This window comes from Euprymna scolopes, chromosome 40 (genome assembly GCF_053919585.1).
Source record: "Euprymna scolopes isolate OS-2025 chromosome 40, ASM5391958v1, whole genome shotgun sequence".
Taxonomy (NCBI): domain Eukaryota; kingdom Metazoa; phylum Mollusca; class Cephalopoda; order Sepiida; family Sepiolidae; genus Euprymna; species Euprymna scolopes.
This window is the reverse complement of record NC_136521.1, coordinates 4,484,268-4,506,300: the sequence shown is the minus strand read 5'-3', so window position 1 is coordinate 4,506,300 and position 22,033 is coordinate 4,484,268. Positions and strand designations below refer to the sequence as shown.

The following is a 22,033-nucleotide window of genomic DNA, read 5'->3' as shown; positions in this document are numbered from 1 at the left end:
GTGGATTGTAAACTTGAATTTTGTCTGGAGAAGGCCTTGAAAAATTTGTAAAAAACCTTGAAAAGTCCTTGAAAATGGACATTAAAAATCTGTGCAAACCCTGGTCAGATTTGAAAAGCCCTTGAATTTCATCTTTTGCCTTGAAAAGGGCCTTATTTTTATTATTATTTTAAAAAATCCTTGAAAATATGGAAAATCGTATTATTGTCAAAATATAATTTTTTTTTTAAATATTAATGAAAAAATACCATTAAAATATTTTTAAATATAGATGAAAAAATACACTTAAAATATTTTTTAAATATTAATGTAAAAATAATATTAAAATATTTTTTTAAATATTAATGAAAAAATACCATTAAAATATTTTTTTAAATATTAATGGAAAAATACCATTAAAATATTTTTTTAAATATTAATGAAAAAATACCATTAAAATATTTTTTTAAATACTAATGAAAAAATACCATTAAAATATTTTTTAAATATTGAAAATAAAATCAAAATAAATTGTTCTGGAATCGCATCGTTTTATTGTGGATACAACATTGATGCCATTCTGCTCAAACAATGGGGAGGTGCTGATTAGGGGAGGTAAATCTCCAGTAACCAGGTTGTTTTCATCTTCGGGTGAGAATCTTTGAATCTTTTTTTTTTCTCTTTTCCGAACGTTTTTCTTTTCTATTTTTATTTAACAAAAGCTTATTACATTATGTGCTAATCCGTTCTGATCCTGTTTTTTTTTCCGACACATATGCTAACTCTTATTGGTGACAGTAAATACCAGGATAATCGTTTTGGAAAAAAATAGATCTCACTTATTTTAAGTGTTTTTTGTTTTTTTGTTTTTTCTGGGAAGCACATCTCTTAAATGGTAAACTTTACAAAAATAAACATAGAATAAAATAGTGTGCCCACGTTACTCACCGTGTTTCTTATAATATATATTCCAAAATTGAATCCTATATATAGAAATGCGCAGGGTGGAACGATAAATTTGTTGCCCTTAAGAAAACAAGACTACAGCTTTGTTTTAAAACTTTTATTGTAAAAAGAAATTCAGGTAATTTGTAGAAGTGTAAGCCATTTTTAAGTTTCAGAACAGTTTCAGATGGTTCGCTGTTACACACAAGTCCAGGGAGGTGACTTGTTTGTAGTAGACAGTTCCACAGAACAAAATATTCTTACCGTGTCGAAACCCGGGAAAAGAACATGTGAAATTGCTCCAGAAAAGGTTTAATATTTATGAAGCAATTCTGGTTTCTGATTGGTTGGTAGCAGAACGTGAATTAATTTGATTCGTCAGTTCTTAGCAGCATCGTTTATAAATAGAATCGTCCGACTGTGTGGGATCATACCCCAATAGAATCCAAAATATTGCAACAATTATGTAGTAGAGCTTACATCTATTCAATGTAGCCACCTTCAGCCTCAATCACAACTCTATACAGGTCCGGGACTGGGAGCATGCTGTCTACACAAGTGCCAGCTGCAGCTTGGTGAATACTCGGACGATGATGGCAATCAGGCATGATCTGGTGTTATGGGAGGTCATGTTGGTGATGTTCTCGATGTGTAACCAAACAAAGTAGCTCAGGCTTCAAGTTTGGTCATGGGGGGGGCAGTGAGAGAAGGGTACAATTTCGTAGCACTCCTTTTGAAGCCAAGCCTTGGCCTCTTTGGACTTGTGGGCAGACGCAGAGTCCTATTGCCACATGCAGGGGTGCCAGTGGCCACTTGATTGCATCAGGGGATAACCACACTCTTCAGCACATCCAGATACACTTTTGTGTTGATTTTCACGCCGACTTTGAAGAAGGGAGGTGGCATGATGTGGCCCTTACTTGAAACCACACTAAAGACTAAAACCGTGACCGGTGGGCACGTTCCACTTATTCGTAGCAATCCAGCGATGCATTTTGAGGGTGCTGGCAATGGTCCTGTTCACATAACTTGGATTGGTAGAAAGCATGAGTTGTACAGCGGCGCATCTCTAATCTTGCTCATTTAACATTGTGTTCCTTTCAGGCAGTATAGTAGTATCCTACCACTCTTGGGATTTGTACACAACTGGCCAACTAGTAGATAATTTGCAACAAATAAAGAAAACCTGTTTTCATCAAACGGAAATGGAATCATGTTGTCTTTTCTAGGACGACAATTTTATCGGTTCACCCTGTATAATTTTATATACATGCTAGAATCCCTGTCCTTGAACAGAACAGTTTTGGACTATATTTATGTCCTCTTATAATTCAACTAAACCTTATGTCTAGAATCCTTATTTTCTGATTGAAAATAAAATTATTTTGATTCTATAAAATGTTTTAAATTTAAGGGTTCAGTTTAAACTTAAGAATAAATTGAAATTTGAGGAATCTTCCTTGATTATTATGCCAACGACTATGGATGAAATTTAATGTAAATCTGAAATATTAAGATTTTTAAATGCACCTAAGTAAAAGCTAAAAAAAAACAAAAAAAAACCCCTGAAATTTAGTCATCTTTATTAATCTATGTCAAATACCTCTTGTTAAAATTTCGCCCAAATCGTCATGAATTTTCATGTAGCGATTCCACATTTTTTTAAAACGGTGTCATAAGTGAATAAAACTAAATATAGCCTACATTTGGATTTCTCACGTCTAGAGATGTCCCAAAATTCGTAATGATAGGTTAGTTTCAGAGTGAATCCTGCACATAGAAATGTATAAACATTCACACATACATAACTTTATATATAGTGCTATTCTTGTGTTTACAAACAAAAAGAGTTAGAATGTTGTCTTTTGTGTAGCCTATTGCTTCTACAAAAATAACAATAACAACAATTAAACATTTTTTTTTACAGCAATGACGTTCCCATCCCCCATAATTTCTATAAATAAACCATAACCATACATATGATGATTGCAACGTCTTGTCAGACGAGTTCCACTCCCTCAGACATTTCAAATCCATGAGCCCAAATGCCTGAGGGAGTATCTATACAAATATGATGTTACAGAGTCTTAGCTCTGTACGACAGCTAAGTCTCTCTCTCGGTTCAAAATGTTGAGATCCAGCAACAAGCAAGAGCAAGATAGCCAGCAACAAATTAAACTGCAGACCAGCTTAATGCGGGTAATGGTCTTCCGCTTTATGGTTTTTTAAATCAGAGATTTGCTTCTCCTAGAAAGGTTACCTTCACCACGGCTTACGGGAGCCCTCTCCACCCCAATACACATACACACACACACACAAATATACACGGTGCTAGTTGGCCGTTGACCCAGAAAAAGAGTTCATTCGCCCTTTGGAAGGTCTTGTTTTTAATCCTTCAGAGAGACTAGCCGCCCTCCTCACCAAGCAAGTTCGGTGGGGGAACCAGTTTAGTCGCCGGTGACCCGACCATGAGGCAGGTAGTACTGGGTTACATGGTACCAGTAGCACATGACATATATAAATTTGTAAACACAATTCCAATACCACAAGTATATTTGCATAACATTCATATTATTTTATTAGTTGTATGGTACGTCATACACGTGTTTCGTTGAATGATATAGATTGACGAAACAACTCATCAGAGATCCATGAAAAAATTGTTTTTTTGTTTTGTTTCTGAAAAGGACAAAAGGTAGAAAAGAAAAGAAAAGAAAAATGAAAAAAAAAACATTATACACACACACACACACATATATATATATATATATAGTACAAAACTTTGTTGAAATTCAGACTTACATTTTTTTTCTTTTTATAACTCTTGTTTATTTCTTCCTGTATCCCTTCATTACAGCCGTTTCATTAATGGGATGACAATTTTATGATTTTATGTCTTCATAAAAATCTCCTTTTTCACCAACTCGTCAGATGTGATTTCCATTCGATGTTGCCAACAAAAAGATAATTTCATACATGATAAACCAGGTGTGTTCGTTTGGGGAATAGAAATTCTATCCCCACGTTGTTAGAGGTCAGCCAGGGTACCCAAAATAGCCAACCTTTAACAGCGTGGGGATGGAATTCATATATACACTTTTATGCAGTTTCACAGTCAATCTAATCGTTAGAAATGCACCTCTGTATAGATTAAAAATTAGATTCTAGCTATTATCAGGTAGAAATGTATATTTGACGGTTGTGATTTACCATGAAACTGCAGTTAAAGATTAATACTAGCCTTTTTTTTTTCTTTTTTCTTTTAAATATTTATCATTGTTATAAAGCTCTATTTAAAAGAATATTGAGCTCTTTGAATGTGTAAGATCAAACCAAGTCGTTACCTTTCATGTTATATATAATGTGCTGTTGGGTTTAAGGTTGCTTAATTCTTCTTGCTTTGCGACTAACAGACAAAAATCAAAGGATTTCCTATTATATCATAGACACTCAGGATCAATGAACATTCCTAGAGAGGAAAATAAATAAACTATTAAACATATTAAAACCTTTCTCGTGAAAATTCCAATGAATTGAGATTAAAAAAAAAAAAAAATTGAATAAATAGATCGACCATAGTTGAGAGAAACCTAAAGTCCTCCTTTGCATTGGCTATTACAGCAAGTATAGTTTAACATTGAAGCATCTACTACACTTTGATCTTAAGTTTTCTAGATGTTGTTTGAGATGAGTAATACTCTAAACCTGATGGATCAACCCGTCACACTTGAAATGACTTCGAGTTAAAATCGTCATTAGTTACTACATCGAGATGTAGGTGAGGGTGTTTCCTAGGTTTCATGACGGGCTACAACTCGTGTCTTTTCAAGTTTAGACTTGTCTTTTTTTTTTTCTTTTTTTTTCTTTTTTTTTTCTTTTTTTTCTTCTTTTTTTTTCTTTTTTTTCTTCTTTTTTTTTTCTTTTTTTTTTTTCTTTTTTTTTTCTTTTTTTTTTTCTTTTTTTTTTCTTTTTTTTTTCTTTTTGTTTTTTACACCGGTAACGCCACATTATCAAGGCCACGCGGCCATTCGAGGATAAGGGTTAAAGATTGCACAGTAGAAATTGGAAAATATAGTGATCAATTCGGTAAATTTGTTAACTCATATGGAACGGCTCATCAAGAACTTGTTTACGTTAGACTTGAAGGCAACCATATTGTAGTCAGCTGGAAAGCAGGAAAACTGAAGACAATTCCACAGGCGTGCAGTTCTAAGAAAGAAGCATTGTTCATGGAATCTACGTTTAGGTTTAGTACAAGCTCAAGTACCAGCCATGCAATTGGTCAGTGCAATTGTTTCTCTCTGGCCAGCTTTTATCACTATTATTTTTATCCAAAATGTTGAAGTGAAATTCAAACTCTTTAACATTTTCTATGCTATGAACACTCGATGTGTCTCGTTAATGTTGTTCCATTGATGGCTCCAACTACACATTGCCATTATTTTTGTCTCACTGACAAAAAATATAAATGAATAAACAGTAGGCTAGTCTGAATCAAATATCGATATCCAAGAGGGATTATTGTTTATTATTTAGGTCTGAATAATTATTTTATTAAAAGAATTGAATCGAAATAACATATTCGAGCCAATAACAGTGGGACAAAAAAAAAAAAAAAGAAATAGGATAGTCGGAATCAAATCTCGATATGTAAAACGGATTTGTGCTTAGCTTCGAATTTTAAAATCCGACGAGATATTAGGTTGCTGCAAAAATAATGTCGTTTTTTATGTTATATATATATAGTGAATAAATGACAAAAAAGCATATTCCAAAATTCATGATATTGACCAGCTTATTATTTATTCCTTTAATTCAGTTGACATTTACAATTCTTGACAGTATCTGTTTCGTAGCACAAAATCAATCACTTGATTATTATATCAATCAATGAATCTATTTTGCCCTTAACTCATCTGAAGAAATAGCAACAATCAATCCGTCAAAAGGAAATAAAATGTGATTTGACATGATTAAAATCCGAAAATTGGAAGAGAAGCTGCAAATACCTTTAATGTTTTTGAATTTACACCGATTTTAAAATTCGAAGCTAAACACTGATCCGTCTTATGTATCGATATTTGATTCAGACTAGCCTATTTTTTTTTGTTTTTTGTCCCACTGTGGTTTTAGGTTGGTGCAAAAATAATGTTTTCTTGATGTTATAACACGCCAAAAAACGGCATTGTTTTTGCGTCGACCTAATAACTTTGTTCGGTATTGATTGATTAGTAAATGAAATTAAATGGATGAAGAAAATCCTTTGATGATATTAACCGTAGAATAATATTTTTTTTTTTTTAAATTAATGTGTTATACATTTTACGGGACGCATTCGCCTCTTCTCACCCTTTCCAAACTGCTGGCTTCAAATACCAATGTTTCTTTACTAAACAAAAAAAAGTGTCATTCCTCTGATTGCTACTACTGCTATTGTTGTTGCTGCTGCTGCTGCTGCTGGTGTACAAGTGACTGGAGTGTTAGTCCGCGCTCTTCCCCCTCTCCTGTCCATGGCACCATATCTCTCAAACGTCCTCCCTGCTTTAACTCATCTTGATGGCTACCCGTGACCGTAAGTAAGTTTGTACCTTTATAATTTCTTACCTGTAACTTTCTCCTTACCTATTGACAGTTTTATTTGCTAAACCTCCAGAATGGCGCGTAACTCCGAACGAACACCTCATCCTAAACGATGAAGATGGCACGTCAAAGATTGAAGGTGACCTCAAGCGATTAAATACACTTTCACATTACAAGGTAAAGATGTTGTCACTTTTTTGTTTGGTTTGGATTTTTTCAGGCATGTTTTTCCTTTGCTGCACGTAAGGAGTATCACATACTCTCTTCCTTCAGGGACTAACTTGTTTTTTTTTTTTGTTTTTTTTTGCACGTGTAGAGTGTCATACCCTTCCAGGGATTACCTTTGCATGCAAGGAGTACAGTTTTCTTATAAAGACCACTTTCTTGCACAGAAACAGTATGATACTCCACAAAAAAAATTGCATGTAGGGATTGTCAGGGGCTATTTTTGCATGCAGGAGTATTATGCTTTTGCATCAGGGAGTATCAGCTCTTTTTAGAAACCAATCCTTTTACACACAGGAGTATCCTACTCCTCCCAAAACAGTCACGCTTCACCAGGGATAACTTCTTTTACACCCTGAAGTGTCAGCTCACTTGTTTGCATGTATAGAGTGTTAGTCATTCAAGCATTACTTTTGCATGCAATGAGTAGCATTTACTTCTAGAGATCACTTTTTTGCATGTAAGGAGTGTCAGTCTCCTTCAAATATGACTTTTTTTGCATCTAAGTATTATCAAAGGCGATATGTGTTATACTCCTACGACCATAGGAGTATGTGTCATACTCCTTCAAGGATTACCTTTGCATGCAAGGAGTTCTTGTAAAGACCACTTTCATGCACAGAAAGAGTACCATGCCCTGCAAAAAAAAAAAATACTTTTTTGCATGTAGGGATTGTCAGGGGCTATATTTGCATGCAGGAGTATCATGCTTTTGTATCAAGGAGTATCAGCTCTTTTAGAAATCAATCTTTTTACACATAGGAGTATCATATGCCTCCAAAATCAGTCTTTAGTATATAGGAAGTGTCATGCTTCTCCATGGATAACTTCTTTTACACCCTGAACTGTCAGCTCACATGTTTGCATGTATAGAGTATCATAGTCATTCAAGGAGTACTTTTGCATGCAAGGAGTAACATTTTCTTCTAGAGAACTTTTTTTTCATGTAGGGAGTGTCAGTTTCCCCCAAATATTACCTTTTTGCATGCAAGAATTATCAAAGACGACTTTCTGCATGCAGGAGTATCATGCTTATATAAGAACAATCTTTTGCATGCAGGGGGTATCAGCTCTTCCAGAGACCAGTTTTTTTACACACCGGGGTATCATACTTCTACAGAAACAATCTTTTGTATGCAGGAAGTGTTATGCTCCTCCAGGGATCACATTTTTACATGCTGAAAGTGTCATACTCCTCCAGGAATCATTTTTTTGCATGCAAGGAGTGTTATACTCCTCCAGAGACACCCATTCGCATTCTAGAATGCCATGCTACTCTAAGGACAACCTTTTGCATTCAGGATTGTTTTGCTCGAAAGTATCACGTTCCTACAAAGATCACTTTTTTTTACATACAAGGAGTCTCATATTCTTTGAAAAGACTCCTTTTATTTAGGAGTGTCATGCTCATCCGGGAACATTTTTTTTTTTTTTTTTGCATGTGTAGAGTGTTATCTTCCCCGGGAACCATTTTTGCATGCAGGGAGTATCAGCTCCTCCAGAAAACATCCTTTTTTTGTACATAGGAGTGTCATACTCCTACAGAAACAATCCTCTGTTTGTAGAGAATGTCATGCACTTCCAGGGATAATCTTTTGAGTTAGGGATTGTTTGAGTTCTTGAACAGTCAATGTTTTACACGGAGGGAGTATCATGCTCTACCAAGGATTATTTTTTTGCAAGCAGGATGTGCTATACTCCCCTAGGAATTAGTTTTTCATGCAGAGAGTGTTATCCTTTTCCAGGGGTCGTTTCTTGCACACAAGGAATTTCCTGTTGCTCTAGGAATCATTTTTTGCATGTAGGGTATGCAAGTTCCCCCAGAATTCACCTTTTGCACGTAGGTTGTCGTAATGCTCTGTAGAAATCACTTTTTGCATACAGGGAGTCTTGTGCCCCCCCCCCATCCCAGCACTATTTTTTTTTTTTTGCATCCGATGAGTTTTATGCCTCTAAGGAACAACTTTTTGCTTTGCAGGAGTTTCATGCTCCACAATGGATGACTTTTATGAAAAAAAACGTACTTTTTACAGCAATGGTACACCTTCTCCAAGTGATCTTACCTCAGGTAACAAATCGAAACTGATTACTCCACCAGACCAGATGAATTCTTGTCCTGGAATCCAGTAAGACCAAGAGACAACAAAAAAGATATATTATAATAAATGGTCAAATGGAGAGAGAAATAATGTTCCCTACTCCTTTATAAACTTTTTTTACAAACTCTTTGTTTGAGAGGTTAAGGAGAACTTTAATGCAACATTCGAATATCAATGTATCTCATATAAAGTTCGGTCCTGGATATGACCTTAAACTATATCCAATGGTGAGGCTCCAACTTGCAGGCTTTAGGGAGTGTGGAGTCGCCCTTTAATTGCCATTGCTCCCAGGTCCACTTTGACCCGAAGTGGTAGTACCTGTTAGGGTCCCAACTATGGGTTAAATAAAAACCGACTTGAAAACAACAAATATATTCTATTAAAAAACTTTTCTTCAAAATCACCGGATTCGGCATTAAATAACCTGGAAAGGGTTGATATGCCGTAAAACAAAAACAACCAACCAACCATATAAAGTTAAAGTGTTAGACCCAGAAAAAGGGTCCGTTGATTTCTGAAAATTTCATCTGAATTAAAATGAAACGATAAAAGTAAAATTCAGTTCAAAGTGACACTGTTCTAGAGGTTGAAGGTTCAATCCTTACTGGGGGCAGTACTAAGAATACAATTCTGAATTACTTGAGACATCTACCTGGTCATAAGAGATATAGAGAATTCAGTTGACAAGAGCTTGGTATATTCAAATGTTTGTACTGAATCTGATTTCATTTTTGGACCAGAGTTGGGTGTGAAGGCGGTAGAAGGCGACATAGGCATTGTTGATACGGGTGCCAATATCCTCTTACCTGTTGGCCCTGTCGGTGGGGCATTAGAATACACCGACTGCCCCCCCCCCCCCTGCAGAGGGTAAAAGTCCCTCAATCCATATATATATCCAGTGGTGAGGCCCCAGCTTGCAGGCTTTGGGGAGTATGGAGCTACCCTTTAATTGCCATTGCTCCCAGGTCCACTCTGACCCGGAGTGGTAGTACCTGTTAGGGTTCCAACTATGGGTTAAATAGAAACCGACTTGAAAACAACAAATATATTCTATTAAAAATTTTTTCTTCAAAATCTTTGGATTCGGCATTAAATAACCCGAAAAGGGTTGATATGCCGGAAAACAAAAACAACCAACCAATCTCTTCACTGTTGGCCTATTGTTATTTATATTTCTTGTGGTCTATTGGTCTTATTGAATTCCAGGACAAGAATTCATTTATTCTGATATTTCAAACACTGATTAATCAACATAGATTTGACCAATCGCTGTGTTTGTTTCAGAGAAAGAATAAAAAAAAGTACACAAAAAACGGCGCTGTTTTACAATTTGTTATTGTTCAGAGGGAGACAACTCTCTTTTACTAAGAGATTCGTTCATTTTCTTCATCACATAATTTAGGACGCTAATAATGCTATCAGTAAGTTCACACAAGAGGTTTTTAAAAAAACATACCCCCCTCGCCCATCCCCCCAACGTAAACAGAATTTTTGTAGAATATTAAACTGCTCGATTAATGTCGCCGCGTTACTTACGGAAAAAAAAACGGTTAATTAAACTGCAGAAGCACCTGTTAAAAAACTACACAAATTCTATAAGTGAATACTCTCCCCCTCTCAACCCCCCCCCCCCAAAAAAAAAACGAAAAAAGTAAAAAGTATGTTTTTTGTAAACCGGCGCTCGTGTAAATTTACTGACAGCATTATTAGCGTCCTAAATTCTGAGCTGAAAAAAAAAAAAGATGAACGAAAAGAGCCCCCCCCCCCGAACAATGATTAACAGTAAAACAGCGACAAGAAAACTGTACCTATTTACAATGCCTCCCCACACGGGACAGAGTTAGACACCAGGGTCGTTTTTTAACGTGGAGAAAAGGTACAAAAATAAAAATTGTCTCAGTCGTGAATGATTTCTCCTCCACCGAAAGAGAACAAGAAATGGAAGTGCAGCATCTGAAGAACAGATACTACACTTTGATCTTGAAAACTGTAATAGAGCGAGATAAAAGTTGAGTGAAGCTGAATTTCGATGATACTGTTATAACTGTGACAATAAAAGGGAGATAATTCTAAATAATGAAACTGAGTTATCGCCCTTGTCTACTTGTTGCTTATCAAATGATCCTGACATCACAATTTCTTCGAACACAACACTAACGAAAACCACCGTTTCAACGTGATAAGACTGTATCTTTGACAATAGTTAATATGATGTTTTTTTTTTGTTCTTTTCCTCCCCAGGTCAATGATGGCGCATTTATGGCGTTAGAACTGAAGCAGACTCCCATGAATACAGGACCACCATTACAAGAAAAACCTTCATTTTATAAATATGGTAAGCCCTGGGGATTCAACTCACAGATAACTGACTTTGGTACACATTTCCTGAAAAGATTGTGGTGGAAGGGAGTTGGTGGCTTAATGGATTTCATTCTAGACTATGGAATCAGTTTTAGAGGTTCAAATCTTATCGGTTCTGTCATGGTGAAAATTTGAAACCAAAACTTGGTCATTTAAGAACTATGGTATATTTTTTTTCTGCCCTGACAACCATCACTAGCCTTTCGTTTACCCTTCGTTTATGCAAAAACATCCAACACTTATGTATTTCTATATTATTATTACTATTTATATATAAAAAGATAACGTGCTAGACGGCACCGCCACCACTACCGTAATGATATGTAAAAAAAAAAAAAGTTTTTTTTTTTTTTTTAATTATATTTATTATTTTAAATTATATTTCCTGATGAATATTGTTATAAATCGGAATATCGAATTTAATTTCAATAAATAAATGTTTATTAAAAAAAAAAAAAGAAGAATTCTGCAGTTTTGGTATTTAAAACCGTTAAATTTTGACTTTTGTTCCATATTAATAGTGCTTTAAGCAGTAGCCTTTATAGATATATATATATATATATATATAGTTTAAAAAAAACAATGTTAAAAAACACTTTGAAAAAGAGTTAAAAACATATTTAATTTGAAAAGGAAACACTAAATCAGTGGATAGTCCTTAATCCGTGGAGTTTCGAAGAAATACTTTCCTTCTCATCAGAGGGTAGGATTTAGCAATATATATATATATACATATAACTATTTCATTTACTCAAATAAAATAAATATACGAAAGTATAAACTTATGCGTAAACTTTAAGTATTTACTTCAAAAGTGCTCAATACGTAGGTAGAGCTAGTTAGTAAGTTATAAAATATATATGGCGATTAAGCTACACTGAATATTCCGCGTTTCATCCACTCTAGGACTCCTCAGGCTTATCCGCATAAGCCTGAGGAGTCCTAGAGTGGATGAAACGCGGAATTATCAGTGTAGCTTAATCGTCATATATATTTTATATTTTATAACTTACTATATATATATATATATATATATATAAACTGTAGAACTCTAGGGTTGGGATCATAAGGTGATCTCGCTGTATGGCCGCGCCTAAGCAAAATTTTATACAGTACATATTAAAAATTACTAACAAAATACAGTACAGTATATAATACACATTTTTCTTCTCTCGAAGGTAGATGGGATTCTCTTAAGCCATGGTAGGCACCCCATCTAATCATGGCGTCACAATAAAAAATACTCGATAGCCCTGGTGAAGCATCAAGTATTCAGCTAGCAACAAGATTTTAATTACACTAAAAAAGTCGTATAGTGAGTTCAATCTCTGCTGCGGCCGCGCTGGATGGATGTAGGATAAAAATCCCTGGCCGTAAGATCCTCTAATTTATTAGGCCCTTTCACTGTCTCTCAACCTGCAGCCTCTGTCGCATCACCACAATGCTGGGTCCCTGTGCTTGTTCTATAGATAAGATTTTCTAAGAAACTTTCCTCATGCGTTCTATTCTGTTAAGGAAAGCATCTCGAATTGACCCCCCCCTCCCTTCTCACTAGCAAAGTTTTGATACAAGATTTGTTGCGAAATGTTATTTTTTTTTTTCACCAAGGGGCATAACTCTAGCCAATGCAATAATTTCTTAGTGCGTGTTAAGATCAACAACTCGATTTTTTTTTTTTTTTTTTATGTATCGTTTTAAACAAAAACATTTTTACGTACTTAATTGTCATGTCGAAAATCGTAATATGTCAAAAAATGATGAAAAATTGAATAGAATATTATAATTTGTACGGAAAATTGAGTAAAAGTGCAATTTTCTTAGACGTTATAAAGTAGACAGTAAGAGGTTATACACAGGGGACATAACTCTGAAGTAATATTTCGATTATTTGTTCATGGCTGCCATATTTGTTCTCTATAGCGATAAACTTTTTCTTTCTTTTTTTTTTTTTTTACTCAATCAATCCACCCAGTGCGCCCATAGTCGATAATTAACTCACTACACAAGTTTGTAGTGTAATTCAAATCTTGTCGGTAGCTGAATACTTGATGCTTCACCCGGGCTATCAAGAGTATTTTTTATCGTGACATCATCACTAGACAGGGTGCCTACCACGGCTTAAGAGAGTTCCATCTACCCTTGAGAAAAGGATAGACCACGCCAGTTTCTCAATGAATTTGCGTAATTGTTGGGTATATTACTATTTTCGCCATGACAAGTAAGTACGTAATTTTTTTTTTTTTTTTGTTTAAAACGACATTTTTTTTTTTTTTAAATCAGTCCGTTGACTTTCTTACCAAGCACCTAGAAATAATTGCATTGGCTAGAGTAAAAATTGGTCAAAATTGCTATTTTCGACATAGCAATTAAGTACATAATATTGCTTTTTTTTTTTTTGCTTAAAACGATACATTTTTTTAAAATGTCGATTTGTCGACTATGTCGTAACAAGAACTCACTTCTCCTCAAAGGGGAGATTAACTGTGGTTGTTCTAAAGTTATACTTAGGGTCAAATTTAAAGAAATTAAGGTATAAATCTGAAAAGAAAGGGAGGCAACCATCAGCAACGTAAAGCGGAAAATGAATGAATGGTTATATAGAAATCTGGAGATCACATTTCAGACGGTTATCCTTATAATTGTTGTTGTCCTTTTCTGAGAAGAGATGCTGTTTGTTTCTATTCCAGGATTCGATCGGACTAGTATCCTCATCTTTGTTGTCTTAAACTCTTTTCGTGCAGACCGACTAGATTAATCTCACTCCCCCTCCACACCGATTTTGTTATTTTTTTGTTTGTTTGTTTTTATTAGTGTTTTTTTTTTGTTTTTGTTAGTTTTATTAATTTTTTTGTTGTTTCTGTTAGTTTTATTGTTTTTTTGTTAGTTTTATTTTTTATTTTTATTAGTTTTTTTTCGCTGTTTTATTGTTTTTTGTTAGTTTTATTTTTATTTTTTTTTGCTTTTTTGTTTTAGTTTTATTTTTTAGTTTTATTAGTTTTTTTTCGCTGTTTTATTGTTTTTTGTTTTATTATTATTTTTTTTGCTTTTTTGTTTTAGTTTTTTTTAGTTTTAGTTTTTTTTTCGCTGTTTTATTGTTTTTTGTTAGTTTTATTTTTATTTTTTTTTTGCTTTTTTTGTTTTAGTTTTATTTTTTAGTTTTATTAGTTTTTTTTCGCTGTTTTATTGTTTTTTGTTAGTTTTATTATTATTTTATTTGCTTTTTTGTTTTAGTTTTTTTTGTTTTAGTTTTTTTTCGCTGTTTTATTGTTTTTTGTTTTATTTTTTTTTTTTTGCTTTTTTGTTTTAGTTTTTTTTTTGTTTTTTTTTTAGTTTTTTTTCCGCTGATTTATTGTTTCTTGTTTGTCCCCATTCAGAAATCATTTTCCTTTTTTTCTTTTCTTTTTCTTTTTTTTTTTTTTTGCTTTTCCTCCCACCAATACCTCATCTTTTCCCTATCCCTCACATCGTCTCTCTTTTTTTATTGTTTTTGTTTTATCTCTTTCAAACTTTTCTTTTCTTTCCTCTTTTCTTTTGTTTTTTTTTTTGTTTTTGTTTTTATCTCTTCAGTCTCTTTTATTTTTTAATTTCCTATTCATCTTCCCATGATGCTTTCCTCTCCTATCCACCTAATTCTTTTTATTCTCCTCCCCTTTTCTCTTTATCCTCCTCCTCCCCCTACACTTTATCCTCCTTCCTCTCTTGCCCTACCAGACCAGCTGTCTGAAGACATTGTCTTCCTGAGATGAAATGTACCTAAAATGAAAAGATTTTCCTGGGAATTGAATCTCGGTTGATTTGCTGAGAATTACCTCCCTTGGTCGGTGCAACGTAAAATATTCCCCTGCAAAAATTCTTTTTTGTCTCTAAGAAAGAAAGACTATTTTTAAGATTTAATTTTTTCGATTTTCGATACTTAGCGGATGAATTCCTGTAAAAGAACATGTCTGAGAAAACTGCCAGACATAAATTTGTGAAATTTGCAAAAGATCGGCTCAGCCGTTTCGGAATCCATGAGAAAGGAAGTCACACACACACGCACGCACGCACACGCACGCACACACACACAGTGACTTTTCTATAATAGTAGAGATATGCTCACGTCGTCCTACATGCAGTTTCGACTTTTTATGTTGATCATGGTACGTCTTCTGATTTGCTTGTTTCTAATAAAATCGTGTCCCGGTGCTACCAGATCGGGCTGTCTGAAGATATTGGCTTCCCGAGACGAAAATGCATCATTTGATGCCGTTTGTTTTTCTACCTCCTTTTTGCAAAACTTAATTATTTTCTGCAAAACCAAAACCAAAAACAACCCACCTTTTCCCCCTTTTTCTATCTTCCCATTTCCCCCCTTCTCTTTCTATCACCACCCCTCCCTTTTCTGACTGGTTTCTGAACTTAAAATGTACGAAACATTAATAGTGTAACCCTTTCCCCTCTTGCATTGCAAAACTTATTCATGTTCTGCAGGGCAGGGAACAAAAATGATAAAATCCACTATAAAACAACCAAACCAAACACTACAAACTAGCGATTGAAGAGAACAAAGAGTTTGAAGAATAAAAACCTTCTACAAAATAACTGGATGCAACATGAATACTATTTTCAAAATAACTGGATTTGGCATTAAATAACCCGAAAAGGGTTGATGTGCCGTAAAACATAACCAAACCTCCTTCCACTACTATTTATCCTCCTCCCACTTATCTTCATTCTCCTCCTGTTTTCTACAGTTCTTTCCTCCCCTTCCCTTTTCTTCTCTTACTTCTCCTCCTCCTTTCTTTCTCTTTCTCTTCCTCCTACTTTCTCCTACTTTATTTTTAATCACTTCTATTTTTATTTTCCCTTTCTATTCCTCCCACTTTCCTCTTCTCTACCTCCTACTTTTCTTCCTTCCCTATTCCTTCTCCTACCTCTTCTTTCTCATTCTCCTACCTCCATTTATTCCCTCCACCTTTCCGGTTCCCTCCCCCTCCACCTTTCCGGTCCCCCCTCTCCACCTTTCCGGTCCCCCCCCCCCTCCACCTTTCCGGTCCCCCTCCTCCACCTTTCCGGTGTCCCCCCTCCACCTTTGTCAATCCCCTCCTACCTACCTCCTCCTTTCTCATCTTCCCCTCTAACTTTTTCTTCGCTTCTCCCTACTTTTCTTTCCACATCTTTCCCGCACTTATCTTTTTTTTTCCTCTCTCCACCTGTCTTTCTAATTTCCATTTCTTAAAATACCTTCTCTCCAGCTCCCCTTTCAACCCTGTCTGCGCTCCCTCCCTCATCACTACTCGTTGTCTCGTGTTGGTCCATTTAGTGACATGATGGGTTTTCTTTCACTTTTCTAGAACGTCTTCTTTCAGAAAATTCTGTGTGCACTCGTAGTCCCTCGCTTACTCGAACAGCACAACACAACAACACAAACGATGCCGAACACAACGTGCGAAGGTACCATCTGGTAAGTACAACCGCTTAAACATCCATAATATCGATCTCACCTGTCTGTTTAAATGTATCTTTGTATGTCTACCTAAAACTTTTGACATATGTGACGGATTTTCACAAGATCAGTATAGTTTTAAAGTTCGACTCTTCGGACGACAAATACAAAAAAAATTGGTTAAAAACATTAATTTCTTCACCCTCAACTGGTCACTTTTTACAGGGATGGGTTGTTTTTTTTTTTTTGCCGATATTTTCGAAAGTCAACTCTCTTTTTTATTGTCTAACCTTAATTTAAACCTACATCACTTCCGGTTTGGCGATGGGCATAACAACAAAGACGTCACTTTTTTTTTTAATGTTCTTTTTCTCCTTCACGGTACGGGTTCGAACCTGTCTGCATAGTACTTTTTTTTTTTTTTTTTTTTTTTTACTCAGCACACACCTCCAAACACCCGGGCAACGCCAGGCAGCCAGGCTTGTCATCAATAAATTCCCCAATGTAAACAGAATTTTTGTGAAATATAAAACGGTTCTTCTGCTCATTTAATGTTGGCACGCTACTTATAGAAAAATGGTTAATTAATCTGCAAAAGCACCTGTTAAAAACTATCCAAGTTCTATAAGTTAATACCTCTCCCAAAAAAAACGAATGTGAAACATAAAAAATATTTTTTAAACTGCTCGTGAAAACTTACAGACAGCATTATTTTTTACTATTAAATAAAGTGAAAACTGTTTTTTTTTGTTTTATGAAAAATATTTCATCTAATTACTATTAAATAAAGTGAAAACTGTTTTTTTTTCATTTTATGAAAAATATTTCATCTAATTACTATTAAGGTGAAAACTATTTTTTTTCGTTTTATGAAAAATATTTCATCTAATTACTATTAAGGTGAAAACTATTTTTTTTCGTTTTATGAAAAATATTTCATCTAATTACTATTAAGGTGAAAACTATTTTTTTTCGTTTTATGAAAAATATTTCATCTAATTACTATTAAATAAAGTGAAAACTATTTTATTTTTTTTCGTTTTATGAAGTATTTCATCTAATTAATATTAAATAAGGTGAAGCTGGGTTTTTTTTTTTTTTTTTCATTTTATGAAAAATATTTCATCTAATTACTATTAAGGTGAAAACTATTTTTTTTCGTTTTATGAAAAATATTTCATCTAATTACTATTAAGGTGAAAACTATTTTTTTTCGTTTTATGAAAAATATTTCATCTAATTACTATTAAATAAAGTGAAAACTATTTTTTTTTTTTTTTCGTTTTATGAAGTATTTCATCTAATTAATATTAAATAAGGTGAAGCTGGGTTTTTTTTTTTTTTTTTCGTTTTATGAAAAATATTTCTCGTAATTTCAAATATGCGCCATGTATTCATGCATTTTGTGAAACGTCATATGACTACACGCATGCGAACATACATTTCAGTAAGCCCCACTACCGCGTAGTGTAAACAAAGGCAGTGAAATGGCGCAAAATAGGTCCAAGAGTTAATACTATGCATACGCTAAAATTTGTGACGGGGTTGATTATCATATTCGTTGTCAGCGACCTCAAATTACTCTAAAAAAACAAATTAGAGTGGTTGTTTTTCTGTCGTAGTGTAGGTACCATTTATGCTTAATTCATGTGTAGTTTTGCAAAAAAAGGAAATGAAAACAAAATAACATTGATGTTTGGTGTATTTTAGGTTAATAAACCAGTACCATCCGACAGCCTAATCTGGTGGCACCAGTCAGAAAGGATCTGCATCATTCGACTGAACCAACAGTTTAAAATTGTGTCCTGGATAAATACTATTATACCTGTAGATGGAACATATATGTCATAATCATGTTGCCACAAAGTTAAGCAATGTTGAACATGGTCAGTACCAGATGGGGTGACCATTTGAGGAATTCCGGGCATTATCTGTGAGAGTAACTTTCTGCAAAAAAATAGAAAAGGAAGAAAAATGCAAAACTAGCAGTGTTAAAATTAGCGATCTCATTGAAAAAGAAGGCAATTTAATTTGTCTTTTTCAGGAATCAAGATGTCAAACAAAAAAAAATAATAAAAGGATTATATATACAGATACCTTGATTTGGGGATGAGTTATGTTTTTAAAAAAAAAAACACTTATTTAAATTGTTATAATTAGTCTTAATTAGCAATTATTACCAAGTTACCTATTTCTAAGTTTGTATCTATCATATTCACTCTCTCTCTCTGTCATTGTATATTGTTTGAACCTTTGCTTCATACTGTTTTTATCACTCTCGCTTCCGTCTTTCTCAAAAGTCGACTGTAATAAAGATTCGACCTAATTGATTTTTATAACCATATTTCTTTTTCTCTTTGAAAAAAGGTCAAACAACACGATTCTCCAACTCACAGAGAAGGTGACCGGGGCAGTAAAATGGTCAGTGAAATTTACTTAACCAGGCTTTTAGCTACAAAAGTAAGTAAAACTAATTTTTTCCGCCTTTTTGTACTTTTTTTTAAAATTAGGTTGAACTCCGTACTTGCACCAAATAAACATACCTTTATCTTTATTAGCTACGCTGCTGTACTCGTTAAGCCTGTTTTTGAATATAAAATTTAACTGCGAAAATATAAAGCCAAATAATAGACGTTTTTTTTTTTTTTTTTTTTTTTTTTTTTTTACTGAATTATTCCCCTTGAACTATAAGGTTCCTATTTACAACGCCTCCCCACGCCCACAGGACACAGTTAGACAGCAAGGTGTTTTTTTTTTTTTTGTTTGTTTGTTTTTTTGACATGGAGAAAAGGGACAAAAATAAAAAAAATTATCCCAGCCGTGAAGGATTTCTCCTCCACTGACAGAGACCAATAAATTGAAGTGTAGCATCTGAAGAACTTTGATTTTGGCCCGAAGGCCAAAAAAGTCTTAGCTACAATGTTAGGACGAGTCACGTCCCTTAGAAAATCTTTATTTTCTGATATTGAAGTTAATTTGTCCTTAGCCAATGAAGGGGAGCCCCTTCTATACTAAAGAAGTTTAATTTTTGCCCTTGTGCCAGTTGGCACAGTTTAATATTCAAATTTAAAATCGTTAAATACAATTTAGGCGCGCAGTGCAATTGATTGTTTCGGCGCGTTTAAAAAAATGAAAAATGACACCCACGCAAATTCCGGCGTGACCTTTATATACCAAAGGTGCGGACCTAGTTGAAAGCACCCCATGTGATGTCTTCCATCCAATGGAATTCCTCCTAGGACACATTTTAAAACTGATTTTCTAGAGCTCGTTTGGAGCCAATCAAACCAAATATAAACATGCACAAACACAAAATCTATCTCTTTAGTCTCTTAGCCTTTCGAGCATTCTTTCGTCTCTTTAAACTCTTCCGACTCATTCAACGCTTTCTCATATGGACTTACCACGCGTGCAAACATCAATTATTTCATTTCCACTGCTCCGCGCATTAATACTCTCTTTTAACAGACGAACATTAATATTGTTTCTGTCACATATTTGAACATTCAAAGAACACAAAAAAGAGACTCTCCATCTTTCATATGAACTAAAAAAAAAAAAAAGAACTCTGAAATATTGAGAACTATGTTTTAACTTGTTATTGTTTGTTATTTCTATTCCGGAAATAAACCTCCGTTTGTGTTGCACATAAGATTTCTTATTTTTATTTTTATTATTTGTGGAGGAAGTCAGTTCCCAAAAAAAGGCCAGGCGACCCCCACACCCTCTTCTCAGAGTTCCCCTTTTAGGGGAAGCTGTTCCCCCCCCTCCCTCCCATTTTCAGCGTGTCACATTTTACTTTCGTGTGGAAGAATAGATGTAGGTGTTTAATTGAGTTATTCCCCTTTAAATAAAAATGTTGATACGAGTTACTTCCCCTTAGAAAATCCTAGTTTATTGAAGTTTCCACCAACCAGTTTTAATCAATAAGTTTTGATTAGAAAACTTAGGCTTTTAATTTAGAAAATTTATAACTTTATAGTTAATCTTGTCTGATTTAACTCCAGTATTGGGCACTTCTGCATGTCAGTGACGTGTTAGCAACAGAGACAAGTTATCGACCCTTTTTTTTCGAAAGAGAACTGACGTCTAGCGGCCATCACGTGGGCAGATTTGCCGTTTAGTTGTACAAATAGCCTCGAACCGTACGTGTTGGGTCGGCACTGGTACATAGCGCTTAATGTAAACAAACGTGATCATTGAAAATGTAATCCTAGGATTAAAATTTAATTTAAATTAACCACGTTGTTTAACAGATAAAAAAATATATATAATGCAAGATTAAGTTTTAAACTTCATCTTTTTTTGATTATTTGTATTGTTCAATGTTTTAAATGATAAAATAAAATTTTGAATTATAAAATTAAACACATTTGATAATTTTAAAACTTTATCTTTGATTTTTTTTTTTTTTTCGTTAAACAAGTGGTTTAAGCGCTATGTACCGGTGTCGACCCAACGTGTCCCTTTTTGTGCAGAGTTCGAGACTATTTGTACAACTAAACGGCAAATCTGCCACCATGTGAACTTCAAATATGTTGGGTGTTTTTGTTTTACGGCATATCAACCTTTTTCAGGTTATTTAATGCCGAGAACTTCAAATATAAACAAGTGTTTACGATAACACAAAAATATATGAAAATCGAAACATTTATTTTATAAAAAAAAAATATCAAAATATAATTTTAATGCATTAATAATTTTTTTCCAGTGAATGATTCATAATTGAAAATTAAATGATAAATATGAAACAAACATGAAACATTTATAGATTGTTTTTAGAATTATTATTTTTTTTTTTTTTTACGATAAGGTTGTACCAAAAATGTAGCAAAATATAATTAAAAAAAACATGAAACATTTATAGATTCTTTTTAGAATTTTTTTAAAAAACATGAAACATTTATAGAGGTTTAAAATAATTTTTTTGTACGGTAAAATTGTGTAAAAATGTAGCAAAATATCATTTTAGCTTGCACGCACTTTTAGAAAAGGAAGAGTTATCGACCCCTGTTCTTTGGCTGACAAGCGACCTCTGTCGGCGATTCTTGAAACTAAAATACACACATTTGCTTCATGTTACCGACATGCAGAAGTGCCCAGTTTTGTTGTATTTATGCGATCTATGGTTAGTTCACACCCCATAAGTTAGGTTGTTCAATGTCTATATATATATATATATATATATATATATATATATATATATATATATATATATATATATACACATTTAATTATTATAGCAAAAAGAAATTATATATATATATAGTCAGAATACAATAATTCATATACTGAAATATAATTAAAAAAACATTTTATCAAAATGACATATATTCATATTCTGACCTAGACACGTGTGTGTGTGTGTATATATATATATGTATATATATATATATATATATATATATATATAGTCACA

The 22,033-nt window shown here is 33.8% G+C and overlaps 1 protein-coding gene across 13 annotated transcripts in view; it reads left to right on the top strand.

Annotated features, from left to right (window-relative positions):
* Nucleotides 1-22,033, top strand: part of LOC145265357 (plexin-A4-like) — a 1,096,693-nt gene that overhangs the window by 1,055,953 nt on the left and 18,707 nt on the right. For 7 of the 13 annotated variants that reach the window (XM_080121138.1, XM_080121132.1, XM_080121130.1 and 4 more), the window contains 4 exons: nt 6,557-6,681; nt 11,070-11,163; nt 16,523-16,632; nt 18,982-19,074. In XM_080121138.1, the coding sequence (XP_079977264.1) occupies nt 6,557-6,681; nt 11,070-11,163; nt 16,523-16,632; nt 18,982-19,074 (422 nt within the window). The remainder of the gene's footprint in view (nt 1-6,556; nt 6,682-11,069; nt 11,164-16,522; nt 16,633-18,981; nt 19,075-22,033) is intronic. The other 6 variants (XM_080121137.1, XM_080121135.1, XM_080121136.1 and 3 more) reach the window with 3 other exon arrangements.